The following is a 14,058-nucleotide window of genomic DNA, read 5'->3' on the forward strand; positions in this document are numbered from 1 at the left end:
AGGAAAGTCACCACAAGTGCACAGACCAGCTATCCTGACGTGCACGATCCTGCCTCAGACAAAGCAAAGAATAAACGCAGCTTGTTCTCTGACCTTTGTAAGTACACATGTGCATACACGCACGAGAGAGAGAGAGAGAGAGAGAGAGAGAGAGAGAGAGAGAGAGAGAGAGAGAGAGAGAGAGAGAGAGAACAAACCTGAAAGCCAAAGCACTCTGCACACTGGCCAGTGGGCCCCTCGATGAATAAGCACACTACCAACGCTACCAGCTTTTCACAGACAGGGCCATGACCAGGAAGGGGTTAAGGACTCATTCCAGGCCCCAGCTCATCACCCTCTGCCTCTCCTCTTTCCCTTTTGCCGAGTGGAAAAACTCCCCAAAGTAGAAATCCTTTAAGCCTCAAAGCTATTTGGAATATCAATGAGATGATGTTGTAAAAACCATTTTTTTTCCCCCAGAAAAGCATGAAAGAACCAGCGATCATTATAGTTGCTGACTGTGAACCATGGGATTTCCTGGTTTTAGAAAGAAATGTCAATTTACCATTTTGGAAAAAGAAACAATGCCAGATATTGTGCTTGCTTTGTGGGAATAAGAATCTTAGAAAATTCAGGCACAGGGCAGGGAAGGGGGCTAGTTGGACATGAATGAGGCACATTATAGCTGCAGGAACAGAGCTAAAAACAGGCAAGGAATTACAGAATCGAGTACTCCAGGAGACCTTGGCCATCTGGTGTAACTACTGTCCTCAGCAGATCCAAGGTGGTCGGACCACTCCCCCCCCCCCCCCCCCAGAGCTGAGGACCAAACCCAGGGCCTTGTGTTTGCTTGAGCTAAATCCCCAACCCCCGGACCCCTATTAATGACAGGAATCCATACCTCATAGCACAATTCACCAGTCAGGGACGGCTAACTGTCAGGAAGTCCTCCCCAAGCTTGACTGAACCCCTTCCAAATGTGCATTTTTGCTTGAGATGAATGTCTCTGGAGCTGCCTGTGGCCTCTGGCCCTGCTCAGACAGCAAGGTTTACCTGAAGTTGTAGCCAGGGGAGACGCTGCTCTTCTCAGAAACTCCATCCAGCCGAGTGAAGGAATATTTGGGGATACACTGGTCCCAGGCCTTGTCCAGATCGCACACCCAGCCGATCTTAATGCCCAGAACTCCACCCTGAAGAAAGGGCCAGATATGAGCTCTCCTCTGTGCTCAGTCAGGGCTGAGGATTTGTGATGAGTGATTTCTTTCCCTTCTCTACGTGGGAGGCGACAGGGAGGAAAGAAGGTCACTGGTAGGGAGGGGGTGTCCTTGGGGAAGAGCCTGGAGCCTCCAAGTCCCTGAGACACAACACGGGAGAGAGACCTGCTGCAGACCACTTTCCTGTGTTGTGGCACTTTTAAGAGACCAAAGGCCTCTTCTGAGGTGAAATGGGATGACAGGAATGGGAAACTGAGGCTTGAGGAAGTAAGTAGAGGCCAGATCTCTGGGGGGAGAGATGGATGGGATTCAGGATAGGAATGGATTCAGGGATCTGCATGTCTGGATGTTTCCACCAGGTGGCACTGTCTTGCTGTGGCTCCTGCCCAGCATGCCAGTGGCTGTCCCTGAAATCTATGGGAGGGCTGAGCTTTCCAGGTAGGTAAGGGGGTCATGGAGAAGAGACAGGTTCTTACCGTGCGGGCCAGCTTGGCAAAATCTTGCCCAGCGAACTTAACCACATCCCCTACCCTCAAGATAGGGCAAAATGGGGCCCTTTCAGGGTGGAAGCGGCAGGTCTTTATGTCCTTGGCTGTCAAGTTGGGCAGGAGGTTTCCCCTGGGAAGGAAAGAGGAGAGAGATGAGGCCCAGAATTAAAGACAGCGATGCCTAAGTTTCCTCCAGTCTTCTGGATGCTTGCGGCCCTCCACACCCAGGTGGGGACATCTACTTGCACCATTTCTCCGTCACTCCCCATCTACCCACCCTCTTTCCCTGCATGGCTTTGTAACCCTCATCATGTTCCATCGAATGATAAGGGGGATGAATGTCCGGCCAGTGTCTCCAAACTACCAGGCTGGGCTCCTGGTGAGCAGAGTCTCTCTAATTGCTCTGTGTATCTCCATAGTGCCTGGCAGGGTGCTTTGCACATGGCTGATTACCACTAGGTAGTTGTCGAACGTACTAGTCAATGTAGTGAGGGCAAACTAAGACAAAAACCAAACCAAACCAAACCCAAAACAACAAGCTCCAATTGAGGGCTGTAGGTGGGAAGAAATAAAGTGACAGACACTTCAGACTCCAACTGCGGGAGGCCTCGGCGTCCACAGCCAGCTTATGGTGTCTTTTCCCAGCTCCAGGCAGAACTCCTGTGTGGGTTCAGAGTTCCAAAGCGGGGAAACTGGCAGAGACATGGGCTACGTGACATTTGGGATAGGATCTCCAGGGAGATGAGGAGATGGGGAGACAGTGGGGGACCTCTAAGGCAGACTGAACGAGGGAGGAATTGAGGACTCACTTCTCAAAGTTGAAGAGAGGGAAACGGATGCTATTCTTGATGAAAATGGTGAAGTTCTCAGCTTCCATCATGATAGGCCTGTGGGTGAGGATGGCGACTCAGCTCTCCAGAAGAGGGGAGATAGGGGGCTTTTCTCAGCAATATTTTTTTTTTGTGTGTGTGTGTGGGGGGGTAGCTCTTGAAAGGAGACATCTTATGAACCAAGGGCCTATGGGAGCAAGGGTGAGAGGCAGAGGCAGGGCAAGGGGGATGACACCCTGAGATACCATCAGCTGGAGACACACAAAACCCTTCATATGCCTGGGGATGCTCCGAGTCTTACATCTCCACGGTGTCCACTTCGGTGGGGCACCAGCCCTGGATCTCACAGGTCCGGCGAACAGAGCTGTAGTTCACACAGCGGCCCGTGAGGATCCCTGGAGGGTGGAGCCGCATGACCAGGTGGCATCCTGCCCCCTTGCCACTCCCATCCCCCTCTTCACCAGGGCCCTTGGCAGGTGAGCGAGGCAAGCCAATCTGCTGCGCGTGTCCTGAACAGCCCAGAACTCTTCTTCCTGGCCTCTTCGTCTGAGCTATCCCTTCTGCCTAGAACGCCCTGCAGGAAGCTCCCTCCATCTGACCAGATCTTCCTCATCTTCAGGTTACCTCCAGGAGGGCTTTGGAGCCATCTCTTAGAACCATCCTCGTTCCCTCCCTTGGGGCTCCCCTTTGTGTTTCCCCAATACCACTTCCTACCCCACCCTACCACTGCAATACCCAGACTGAACGCTTGGGGCAGGAGCCATGCACCTCCACAGCCCTGTCTGCTTCTGGCACCCAGCAAACCCTCTTGTAACACTGGCAGAATTCCGTAGAATGGGGTGGACCCCTTTCCTGAAACGGGCTATCCCCATGGAGAATTCACTGCCTTTTAGAGTCCCATGAAGGCTTGGAGTTGGGTAGAGGAAAGGGCAGCACTCACCCCCACCCGGGAAGCGCTCAGGCCCACACTGGCTGTCGGACACACAGCGGTACTTCTCCTCGTTCTGTGGGGGGACAGGGTCACAGGTGTGTGAGGGACCCTCCCTCGGCCCTGGTCCCATTGCCTCCCACGAGTTCCCGGAGCGGTGGCTTCTGGTGGGTGGCAGGTCCAGTCACAGCTCCAAGGCTAGCCGGTGGGCCTCTGTTCACACCACCTGCCCCGCTCCCGGCCGTGCGCTGCCTTGACCCGTTCCACTCACCTCGGGACAGAATCCTTGCATTTGATTTTCAGTAACGATCATCTTGGTGATGATGACAAAGACAGAGGTACCCTTGGGAGGAAAGGGGAGACGAAAAGAGCCCCATCCCAATCTGCAGGGCAGGAAGTGATTTCTGCTCTGCAGGAGCAGGAAGCCCCAGTCTGCCTGGGCTTTGGCCAAGGCGGCAGGGCTAACAAGGGGCACAGCTGGCAAACCAACTTCTTCTAACCACGGCCCCTCTTGCTCTCTTTCTGTATTGTTCTCCACAGAAGCACAGGCGCGACAGGGTCGGGTGCTGGGGAAGTCCAGCTTCTTCATGTCCAGTTCTGCACTTTGGAGGGCGGGTTCTTGTTCCCCCAACAGTACCGGAGCCGCTGGCTCAGGATGCCTGCCCCTCTGTCCCCACTCTCCCCAGACGTGGGCATGCACATGTCCCTAGGGTAGGGCACCATACCTGGGGTGGGGTCACATAATCGGACACGTCCATGACTCTGTTGGCATAGCGTCCGAAGCCTTTCACCTTTGTTACTACCGAAGACTCGATGGCGGTGTCCCGCACTTGGTAGGCCTTCTCGTGCAGGAAAACCCACCTGCGGCAGGAGAGCAGGGATAGAGAAGGAGTCCGCAGGGTCACCAGACGGGGGCTGGGAAAGGTCTCCTTCCCGCCAACATTAGAGTCATTTGGGGGTGCTTGGGAGGCACAGGTGTTGGGGGTAGGAACCAGGATGAGTCCTGGGTTAGTGCAGTGAGTCTTCATAACCACCTCCAGGAAGCAGCCCTTTTTCTAATTGCCTTCCTATGGAAAGTCTTACTATTCCAGCACTGCCATGGGGTGTATAGATGTGTGTATGTGTTTGGAGGCCAGAAGTTGATATTAGTGTTTTTCTTTCTGAAATAGAGTCTTTCTGTGTAGCCCTGGCTGGACTACAGCTCATTTTTTGTAGACCAAGCTGGCCTTGAACTCACAGAGATGCACCTGTTTCTGCCTCCCCAGCGCTAGAAATTGAAGACCTGCACCACCATGCCTGGCATGAGAAGTTGATACTGAGATAGACATTCCAACATCACCTCTATCACTGTCTACCTTATCTTTTTTGAAACGAGGTCTCACCGAATCTGGTACTCAGTGACTGGCTGGCCAGTGTGCCCTCTATCCACCGTCTGCACCTGCCAGCACTGGGCTACCAGTGTGCACTGCCATGCTGGCATTGTTTTTTAAAAGATTGCACCGGGAACTCTAGAACGCTAGGAAAGTGCTCTATCAATATTGAGCTACAGTCTCAGCCTACTTGTGATTTACACATAAAAAAACCTGGAGTTATTTTTAACTCCTAAGAGGAATTTCCACCCCCTTGTTAGCCATATGCATGGCCAAAACTATTACTGATAATAAGGTCCCCCCTCTAGAGAGAGAAGAGACAGAAGAAGGTCCCAGGCTGCAGACCCTGTGCAGACCAAGCTTTATGCATAGTTGTGCATAAATGCAGACATTTAAGAAACTGAGGGAAAGTCCATGGAGCAGTCTACTTGATAGTCTTCATCTGGCCAAGGGTCAGCTGGGAAATTAGGAGGAAGGGGGGTATGGACAGTGGTTGTGCCTCTGCCTGGGAGGCGAATACTGTTGAGGAAATGAGGGTGCTAATCTTATTCCTTGCATTGTGCTTCCACCTAGTGGTCATTACCTGTCTCCCCATAGTTTGAAGTCATTATGAGACCCAGGGGATGAGGCAGGAACCCCTTTCTTCCATTCCCACCTGCTTGGCAGCCTCTCCCAGGCCTCCCTGGCAGCAGGAAGGCCTCAGACTGCCAGCTCTGCTCATCTGTGAAGGCCTGCCTCCCCGTGTGAAGAAGTCACCACAGACCTCAGGGCTTAAGACAATCAGTCTCTATTACTTGTCCCAGCCTGACATTTGGGCCTGGTGGCACACTGGAAGGTCAATGCAATTACTGTCTTTATTCTGTAGGTGAGAAAAACCTATCAGATAGGTTTGGGAAAAGATGCACACTCTATACAACAAATTTTGTTAACCTTATTGTTATCATTACCACTACTGTGGCTATGATATTGCAGTACTAAGGACGGAACCTAGGGCCTCACAAGGGCCAGGCAGGCACTCTACCACTGAGATACACTCCTCAGCTCGCTCATCCTACTTGACCACAGAAGCCAGTTTGGGAGAGAGAACTTGTGGCAGCTGGCAGACTCGAACAGCATACTTTGGAAAGGCTGGGTTAACATCTTTTTCTGCCTTTCCTGAAGGTTGGGAAATGGCACCGGAAGATGACAGGAGGCGTTTGGGACAGTTTAGCTCAGAGCATACCTTGCTGTGGGCAACCCTGGCAGGGCAGCTGCAGAGGCAGTACTTGGGTCGGGCAGGCATGAGGCATTTGAAAGGAGGCAGCGGGTGTCCAGCCCAGGAACTCCTGTCATTGAGTTGGCCGTGAACGGCTGCTTCAGAAGGTGATGGACACCACATGGCTGCGAAAACTGGGGAGCTTGCTTTTCCATGTTTTGTGTATGCTGAGGAGATGTTTTTAGGGGTGGAGGTTGAACTGTATGACCTTTGAGGTCCTTATACTGTTAGAAGATCAGAAGGAAGTTGCTTTCAGACCACTAAGGGAAGTAGAGTCACTTGCAGGACAGACTCAGTCTTTTTTACAGCAAGCACAGGCTGATCTTTGTGAGGGCTTTGTTCAGTGAGTGGTTCAGTACCATCCCCATAACTTTTAAACCTCTCTCTCTCTCTCTCTCTCTCTCTCTCTCTCTCCCTCTCTCTCTCTCTCTCTCTCTCTCTCTCTCTCTCTCTGTGTGTGTGTGTGTGTGTGTGTGTGTATGTGTGTATGTAATTCCTCAGAAGCTATCTACTTTTGAATTACTTTTGTGGGAGTGGGTATGTGTATGCCGTGGTATACATGAGGAGGTCAGAGGGCAACTTGTGGAAGCCAGTTCTCTTCTTTTGTTCTGTGGGACTTGGAGACCAAACTCAGGTTTTCAGGCTTGGTGGAAGGTAGCTTTACATAAAGGCTCTCTTACTGGTTTATCATCTCTCTATCTCTCTACCTATCTATCCATCTATCTATCTATGACCGGGTCTCCTTCCTATCTATCTATCTATCTATCTATCTATCTATCTATCTATCTATCTGTCATTTATCTATCTGTGATAGGGTCTCTCATGTGTCTGTCTGTCTGTTCATCTATCTATCCATCCATCCATCTATCTATGACAGGGTCTCTCATCTATCTGTCTGTCTATTTTCCATCTCTCATCTATCTATCTATCTATCTATCTATCTATCTATCTATCTATCTATCTATTATCTATCTATCTATCTATCTATCTATCTATCTATCTATCTATCTATGACAGGGTCTCTCATCCATCCATCCATCCATCCATCCATCCATCCATCCATTCATCCATCCGTCATCTATCTACCTGAGACAAGGTCTCTCACTTTTACCTGGCACTCACCAACTAAGCTGGCTTGACTGGCCAACAAACCCCAGAGTTCCGCCTGTCTCTGTTTCTCCAGCACTGGTATTAGAAGCACGTCCAACAGTGCCAGGGCTTTCCCACACAAGTTCTGGGGCTGAATCTAGGTCCTTGTGCTTGCAAGGCAAGCACTTTACCCATTCAGCCATCTTCCCAGCCACTCTGTTTTCACTTTAAATGCAAGGCAAGCCATCATTGTATCTATGGGGCATAATGTGAATGTTTTGGGGCATGTATACCTTACAGAATGAGTCTATTAAACTAATTAGCACAACTATCTCTTATATTTGTCTGCTTCTTTTGGTAGCATCATCCTCTTGGATTCCGAATGCTTTCTCGCAGGAGAGAAAGAGGGTGGAGTCGCATCTCTGCCGAGTGGCTCTGAACCTGTTACCTGCTTTACTGCGGCTGCCTTGTAGCGGCCGGCAAGTTGATTAATGCACCATTAAGCATTATCCACATGTTTGTAAAATGCTCTTCTGAGCACCACCACGCCTTTATAGAAATCTGCAGCGCTGTTTGCTTTACCACGCTTGCAAGAGTTTTCCCTGTGAAGGGGAGGAATTTCATTAAGGTCCCATTCACCATGTTATGTTCCAACAGAGATGGAGGCAGCATCTTGTTACAGAATCCAAGGAAGTTATCTGAAAGAGCACCATTAGCTCATGGCCTTATGCCCTCTGGAATGATGGGGAATGAGGTCTGGGGGCCTGACTCTCTAATTCAGCTAAGATGGTGGCTGCTGCTGAACGCTCATCACGGAGTAAGCCACAGTCCAAACAGACTTCTGGAACTCCAGGGTGCCTTGTCACAGGACTGACGTGACAGTGATGATGGTGAGCTAAGGAAATGGTTCTTTGAGGCCAGTACCCTGTCCTTAAAGTCAGGGCACATTTGTGGGTGCAAAGAGCATTCAGAGTGTCGTATCACACACCAAGGCCCAGACACTATGGACACTGACCCAGTCCGTAAAGCCTTGGTGAGACAGCTGTGTCATGAACATTGTGCCACAATTGGGGAAACAAGACAAAAGCTGACTTGCCCAAAGTCACATAGCTGGGACGTGGGTTCCAAAAGGCAGTCTGCTCTGGACCACTCCCAGCCACACCACTGTAGGGCCCGGAGCTCTATCTCAAGGTCAGACCCCTGCTTCACTGACAGAAAAGCATCCCTTAACTCAGGAAGGTCTTAGGAGGAAGGGGCTTGGGATGGAGAAACAATTAACCAGTCTTTTCCTCCTCCTCTTCAAGACTCCTTGTATGCCCAGTAGGGAGAGGAGACCACATTAGAATTCTCTCTGAGTTAACAAATGGAAGAATTTCAGTGGCCCCATGGGGCTGAGCACGTCATCAGGGTAGCTAGCAATGGGAGGTGAAGGGTTGCTTCATTTCCAGAACAGAGGGGCTGAGGCTGTCTCTAGAGGCCAGGGCTTAGGAGATGCTGCAGGCCTGAGCCTCTGATTCTTGGCATTTACTCTGCTGCTCCGACTTCTTTTTTTTTTTTTTTCCCCTTGCATTTTCTGGTTTATTATTTATAGAGCGGAAGGCGGTGGCAGCTCCTTGGCAGGTGGGATGTGCAGGAAAGAGGCCCAAGCAGCATCCCAGCACCCTCCCGGCTACCCCAGGGAGTCAGGGAGGAGGAGGAGGCCAGGGAGTAGGTGTGAAATGTGCACAGCTGTGTGTCAGAGGAGAGGGGTCTTTTTAGGAAGGTGTGAGCTGGGCAGAGGGGAAGGGGGAGGCACAGCAGGCAGTCCAGGAACGATAATCCTCACCACATTTAACTTAATACTACTGAGTCACCGTCTGGGGAGAGGCACTCGGCTTGTGTCATCTCTCGACCCAGAACTCCCCGACAGGAGCTACTCTTATACCCATTTCCTAGATCTTGGGAACTGAGACTCACAGGCCTGTCTCACAGCGGTGTCAAAGCAGGGATGTCACACTGTGCGGTCCCTTCATCTGAGGCTGTGGTGTAGGGAGAAAGCAGGCAAACAATGGGTGTCACTCTCCTTGGTACCTAGAGGATGAGGGATTCCAACTGGTGCTCCCAGCATGTCACCCAGTGTGCTGGCAAGGAGCCCTGGGTGCCACCTGGGAGTCAAAAGCATGGTATCTCCAGCCCCGGGCACACCTAGGGTGGGTGAAGGAATCTGGGTGAAGTGGTGTCAGCCACAACAGGTGTCAACAACAACCAGATGATTAGGGAAGTGTTGCTCTGAGTGTATAAGGTGAATGCTTAGTTCATGTTCCACACTTCCTAGGTAAAGCTGTGTGTCCTGTCTCCCTGGTTAAGTGCCACAGTAGTCACTGTACATCCTTTAAAGGGACGGGGGCAAGCTGGCTCAGGGCGTGAAGGCACTTGCTGTCACGTCTGAGGACCTGGATTTTATCGCTGGAGCTCACACGGTGGAAGGAGAGAACGGATTCCCCCTCCCCCCGGCTCCGTCGTTCTCTGACCTCTACACACGTCCGTGCTCCACTACCGCACAGAACGAATACAATAAAATATATAAAAAATGGAAACCCTTCCCAGTTCTATCGCGTCTTCGAAGTGCCCTCTCTCTCCTTTAGGCTCCCCCACACCCACTTCTACTCCTTTCAGTCCCTGCACACCCGGGCAGCTCAGACCTCACCACAGCAGTCTTCCTCAGTCTCAGCCACATGCGTGGGCTGGAGAGTGTCAGTAACGTCCCTGCCATTCTTCACTCTCCTGTGAAAACGAAGGGGCCCGGGGCATGCTAGCTCTGGTCTCCGTGCTCCCAGGAGCCTTTCTACACTCTAGCCTCGACTCCCATAAACTTTTCTTCCTCCCATAGACCGAGATCTTTTCACAGAGGTGGGTCCTCTGCCTTGGGACTTCTTCCATCCTTCTGTTCACCTGGTTGCTTCTACCCATCCTTCAGAACCTAGGTTGAACATGCCATTTCTAGAAAACTCCCCCTCAGTTTCCAGGTGAAGCCAAGGGCCTCTACAGGGGCAGCCCTTTTGGTGTTGCTCGGATTGTAGACACTGTTAAAACTTTGCATTTGTTTGTGGGGAAATCTCTGGATTAATACCCACATCTTGCCACATTCACAGGGGGTGATGCTTACAGGATGAAGACCCCGTCTGCTCCTGTCCATGGCTCTACCTTCAGTGCACAATGCCTGGCATGAAGAGAGATGCTTGATGCGCTTTTGCTAAATTAATCACAATGGGTTCATGAAGTCATGTGGTGTTTAGGCGCCTATAAACAGCTTGGGCCAGGGGGCTGGGCTGCCGAGTGTGCTGATGTAACTGCAAGGCACTGTTCCACGGGGAGCTGTCAGGCTGGTAGATGGATGGGGTTGCGTATGGAGACGCCAAAGAGCCTCTCTCATGGTCCCCTGAGCAAGCTGGACTCAAGCCCCCAGCACTGAAGGATTCAATCGGATTCTGATGAGGGGCAGCCAAGGGCAGTGCAGGGCTAAGGGGCTAGTCCAGGAGACGGCTGTCTCTGTCTGCTATCAATGTCCTGCCTGGAGCCAGGAGAGCCAGGCCAGGTTAGGAATGTGCTGAAAAAGCTTCTGCACTCATTTGGACCAACATGCCATCCCGTGACTATCAACAATTAAGGCCCTGAATATATATGTGAACATAGAAGGCTTAAGAACTAACTGAGGCTGAGGATGTAGCTCAGCTGGTAGAGTAATGACGTACTATGCACAAAGCCTTGTGTTCAACCTGCCCATATAAACTGGATGTGCTGGCCCACACTTATAATTCCAGCACTAGGAGAATTAAGAATTCAAGGTCATCTTCACCTATGTAGTAAGTTCAAGGCCAGTTTGGGATACATAGGACTCTGTCTTAAAAAACCAAAACCAAACAAACTAGCCAAGCAAAAAGGAACCAGTTTTGAGCCATACTTTGGAGACAGGAATATGGAACATTTCTAAACATCTCTCACAAAACAACAATGGGAAGTAGTTTCAAGGCCATTTAATCCTATTCCATAGCTTGTATTCCTTCTGATGTCCTCACAAGGCTATATGGCTTTGTTATACACTGGAATACCCAAGTTTACTGGCTTTCATCAAACCCATGAAACAAAAATCACTTTAAAAAACCACATCTGCCCATCTCTCCACACACCCCACCTCTCCACATTACTCCAACCTTTCAGCTCCAGCCCACATGCACACAGGATATATTCTTCGATTTGCCTGAATTAACTCATGACCTAGTCAGTGGCTTGCTGTCTTTCATAAACAGACTCATTGTCTCAAGGAACAGCAAGCGACCACAGACCCGAAAGCCAGGAAAGAAAACCCTTGAGGTTTCTGCCTGCATTTCCTGGTGCCGACCAGTGTGTAGAAATGACCACAAGAAGGACAGACCTGTGTTTTCCTCCCAGCCATTATTTGCTCAAGTCCGTGTGTGTGTGTGTGTGTGTGTGTGTGTGTGTGTGTGTGTGTGTGTTAGAGGAATGAATTTACGCTTTTTTAACAATGAGTGTTATTTCTGCATTCTTGGTTGGAGAGCCCCACACTAAGGCGGAGAAGGTACTTTTCTCTTTGGCCACTCTGCGAATGTATCTGTGCCCGTGCCTCTCTCTACCTGGAGGGGCAGCTCCTCCCTTTGTTCTACTCTCCACGAGCAAGGGTCTCTTCTTGCCTTTCTAACCTCTCCCCATCTAGCCCATGGCAGGAAGGAATTCCTAACTCTATATTAAGCCCAGCACTCACTCCTCTTTTCTCCCCAGCTGGTTCTTCTTCCACACAACATCAGTCCGTCTCCCTAGTTTCAGTACCTCCTTCCTGTGCTCCTGTATCTGAGACTCCAAAGACTCCATTGAGGGGAATGGGAAAGTGTGGGGAGGGGTCTTCCCCCCCCTTTTTTTTTAGTTTGGGAAGGACCATATGGGTCCTCTCCTGCCCAGGGAATGCACCTATCCTTGGAGCATGTGTCTAGAATCATTGTCCAGCCCTGGAAGAGTTACTGGGTAAAATCATCCACCTGAAGACAGGACTGGATGGGAGTGGCAGAGACGAGTCCCCAGGACATGGCTCTCACAGATCAAAGTGCTTCCCAGAAGGGAAGCCCTGGAAGCTGCAGAGCAGTCTCGGGAGAGGGAGGGAAGGACATCAGGTAGCCCTCCTGTCCCGGGACCTGAAGGACTCACCCCACAAAGTAGGAGATAATCAGCAGCTGGACGGCTCGGTTGATGATCCCAATGGTCCAGCTCTTCACAACCACTGACTTGGTAGTCTCGTAGGTGAAGAAGTCTGATATACAGTTCATACTGAGAAAGTGCTCACAGCCACTCAGAAGGGCAGCCCAAGGAGACGACCTCAGGGAGAAAGAGATCAAGGCCCGGAGTGGGCCGCTTAGTGGGACTTGAGGAATAGAGCTAGTTCCTGTAAGCCAGGCAACTGCAGTCAGTGCCTCGCCTCTCTCTCTCTCCTCTTGACACTCTGGCTGCCAACGGTCTAGGGCCTGGGCGGCGGACCACCTTTTTATTCGTCTTCACTCCACACCCCTGTGATGTCACGGCAGGGGTGGGGTCTCCAATTCCGGGCTCCAGATTGCCTGGGATGCAGCTGGCTCGGGCCCTCTGGGACTCATGTTTTATCTGCTCTCTGTCTACTGTTTCTATTCTGTTCTCTTATGCGGTGTCTCTCCCACAGCTCACCAGCTGCTCCGGAGTCTGTCTCCAAAGCCCCTTGTAAGGGTCCATTCCTGAGTTAGCCGGTCTGCCTGAGCCAAGAACTCCAATCCTGTGTGTCTGACGACTTCTACCTAATAGCGCAAATGGGGGAGAAAGGGTTCTTGGGTCTCCTGGGAGGACGAGTCACATATTTCCTACCATTCCCCCACCCCCTCTCTGCCCTCCAGAATCTCATTATGTTCCCTAACTGGTCTCACTTGCTGTGTTGTTATGTTTCAAACTGACAATCCTCCTGCCTCAGTCTCCAGTGTTGTGATTACAGATTTGTACCGCTGCAAAGTGGAAAGTCATTTATTTCTAACTCCAGTTGGCAGCAGTGGTTGAAACTCTTCTGGTTGCACAGACATTGTCGAATTTTCCTTTTTATCCCCAGGTTATTCGAATCTTTTGTTAGGGAATGTGCTCTTGAAAGGCTGGGGCTGTTTTAACAATCTTCAATAGTTTCCTCAAATCTTAGTAAAGTGCTGCATTAACAATAGGTTCTCGTCGGGCGGTGGTGGCACACACCTTTAATCCCAGCACTCGGGAGGCAGAGCCAGGCGGATCTCTGTGAGTTCAAGGCCAGCCTGGGCTACCAAGTGAGTTCCAGGAAAGGCGCAAAGCTACATAGAGAAACCCTGTCTCAAAAACAAAACAAACAAACAAAACACACACACACACACACACACACACAAAAAAAAAAAACAACCCAATAGGTTCTCATTACATGTCTTAAGCCATTTGACTTAGCTGAATAAGGCTAGCAATTTATCAGTATTTAACCCAGTGGTTAAAGTCACAAATTCTAGATGGCAAGAATGCATTTCGACTATCTCATATCCCAGGACCAAATTAGCAAGTCAGTGCGACGACTGTCAGGAAAACCAGGAGTTTAAACATCCTGCCTTTATGCACATGCTAGCAATTACTTTAAAAGTTGGATTCTCGTGATTATGATAAAAGGCTGATGTTAAGGAATCTGAGTTCTAGGCTCCAGCTTTGATGACAATGCACTGACACCCTGGGCAAATCTTCCGTGGCTCTCACTTTTCTCGTCTGTAAAACCCCCATTTTACAGGGCGAGATAAACTCAAGCATCTCTTTCAGACCCGGCTTCAGATTTTGCAAGATGCACCCCCGTGCTATGTGAGGCCATCCGGGTTCTGCCAACTCAGGCTGATGTG

The 14,058-nt window shown here is 50.5% G+C and overlaps 1 protein-coding gene across 1 annotated transcript in view; it reads right to left on the reverse strand.

Annotated features, from left to right (window-relative positions):
• Positions 1-14,058, reverse strand: part of P2rx3 (purinergic receptor P2X 3) — a 36,073-nt gene that overhangs the window by 21,473 nt on the left and 542 nt on the right. Inside the window, exons 2-9 of the mRNA XM_006989655.4 lie at positions 12,350-12,966; positions 4,165-4,300; positions 3,711-3,782; positions 3,452-3,515; positions 2,813-2,906; positions 2,491-2,568; positions 1,670-1,811; positions 1,033-1,169 (exon numbers count right to left, since the gene is read on the reverse strand). Of these exons, the coding sequence (XP_006989717.2) occupies positions 1,033-1,169; positions 1,670-1,811; positions 2,491-2,568; positions 2,813-2,906; positions 3,452-3,515; positions 3,711-3,782; positions 4,165-4,300; positions 12,350-12,468 (842 nt within the window). The 5' untranslated portion in view covers positions 12,469-12,966. The remainder of the gene's footprint in view (positions 1-1,032; positions 1,170-1,669; positions 1,812-2,490; positions 2,569-2,812; positions 2,907-3,451; positions 3,516-3,710; positions 3,783-4,164; positions 4,301-12,349; positions 12,967-14,058) is intronic.

The sequence above is a fragment of the Peromyscus maniculatus genome, chromosome 4, assembly GCF_049852395.1.
Source record: "Peromyscus maniculatus bairdii isolate BWxNUB_F1_BW_parent chromosome 4, HU_Pman_BW_mat_3.1, whole genome shotgun sequence".
Classification (NCBI taxonomy): Eukaryota; Metazoa; Chordata; class Mammalia; order Rodentia; family Cricetidae; genus Peromyscus; species Peromyscus maniculatus.